General features: G+C 34.6%; 1 gene segment (V, D, J or C); it reads left to right on the top strand.

The window, feature by feature from the left end:
- Positions 1 to 7: 7 nt before the first annotated feature.
- LOC103131910 (T-cell receptor alpha chain V region RL-5-like) lies at positions 8 to 702 on the top strand. The segment is given in 1 exon segment: positions 8 to 702. A coding segment is annotated over 1 exon segment (417 nt).
- Positions 703 to 1,852: the final 1,150 nt, after the last annotated feature.

Genomic DNA, 1,852 nt, shown 5'->3' with positions numbered 1-1,852 from the left:
CCTTTAATCAATCATCTCTATTGATCCATCTCTTCCTCTGCATGTTCTGTTCTTCCCCAGAGTGTAAAGGAGACTCAGTGACGCAGACAGAAAGAGAAGTTGTTGCTGCTGCAGGAAAAACACGGACTCTGGGATGTACTTATCAGACCAGCTATGCTGCTACATTGTTCTGGTACAAGCTAGAAGTAAATAGTTATCCAGAGTACATGCTGAAGCGATTCTCAGCAGGAGGAGATAATGCTCCAGGATTCAAGAAAGATAAATTTGATGCTCAGCACGAGAAAACCTCGTTTAACTTGACGATCCAGGATCTCCGTCCGTCAGACTCTGCTGTGTACTACTGCGCTCTGCAGCCCACAGTGACAGGAAACACCAGAACCCTGTACAAAAACCTGCAGTACTCCACAGCGGCCACTAGAGGGCCTCACTCCCTGTTAAACCTTTACATTCAGGATTAAGTCAGATTTTCTATGTGGGGATAAAAATGTGAGTGAGAGAGAAAATGATTTCTCTGGGATTAAATCCTGTTCAGTTCTTCTTTAAAGCTTCAGAATTAGAATGAATTTGTTCCCATCGCCAGTGAACACATTCACCCGCTAGGAAACCGTTTTTGATGTGATCATGCAAAAATAAATAAATAAATAAAATATGGATCAGAAAGAAAAATGTGTATATATGTGTAGAGTAGCAGGTGGATAACGAGGCTGTGTTGTTTATCGGTTTAATGGCTGAAGGAAAGAAACTCTCACTTATGTAATGTTCTAATGTCAGAACATCAAGACTAGAATCCAAAGTTAATTTCAGCATTAAAATCTATTTACTCTGCATTTTGTTTGTTTGGGGTTAATAATGCAAATTTGCTTTATTATAGAAACATAGCATTAAGCTTCACTGTTCAGGACAAAAACTATGTTTTGTCACAAACAACTAAAGGCTCACACACAGATGTAAAGAAAGGATGGCAGAGGTCAAAGGTTAAACAATGGTTAGATTTTCTTCAACTATTTCTTCAAGTCAAAGTTGAACTAGCAACATTTATCAGACCAAAATATATTATGATTCAAACTAAATTTAATGTCTTCACAATCTAAGAGATGAAGACCAAAGACTGAAACCTGAAATGTTATCAAAATGTCCTTTAGGAAAGTTTTAATTTTGGGTGTGAAAGCATATAGAACCAGATTATTCCAGATTTTCACTTTTTGGCTTTCAGTCTGGCAGATTTACATGCAGAACAAATTTTGCATGTTTCTGTGATTAATTGTGCTTCATAAATGTCAGAGTTTAAACATCGTCATAGAATTTTAAATCACAAAAACATTAATTTACAGATTCTTGAAAAAGTAAAATTACTTTAATTTGTAGTTTGTAATAAATGCTATAGAGCTATTTTATTTGCATAGATTTTTTTACTGAATCATCAGATATTAGCGTGCTTCTTGTCTAGATATTTTCTTCAAAAAGTGGTTGTAACATCAGAATGAATTCTGTAGTTTCAAATATTGAAAATGTTAAAATAAAATAGACTGCAGTATAGTTTATTGATTGCAAAGACAAAATTGTTTTTAGATATTTTAATATTCTCGGTCCTAAAACTAAACGGATCCTTTGATTTGTCAGCGGTCTGCTAACATCAGCAGTAAACTCACTAAATGATGGAGATCAATGAAAGAAAATCCTTCATTCAGTAAAAACATCCCATAATCCAACGAAGCTCTTACTGGTTCCTGGAAACACCAAATAAAAACTACCTCTAAATATTCTACCTGCTTTTCATTTTGTGTGTTTGGAATAATTTTCTGTTCATTTAATGCAGTTTGAACTTAGATCAGATTTTAGTCTTAAAGAAAAT

This window comes from Poecilia formosa, unplaced genomic scaffold (assembly GCF_000485575.1).
Source record: "Poecilia formosa unplaced genomic scaffold, Poecilia_formosa-5.1.2 Scaffold871, whole genome shotgun sequence".
Lineage (NCBI taxonomy): Eukaryota > Metazoa > Chordata > Actinopteri > Cyprinodontiformes > Poeciliidae > Poecilia > Poecilia formosa.
Note: the sequence above shows the minus strand (reverse complement) of the source record. Positions and strands in the feature narration are given on the sequence as shown.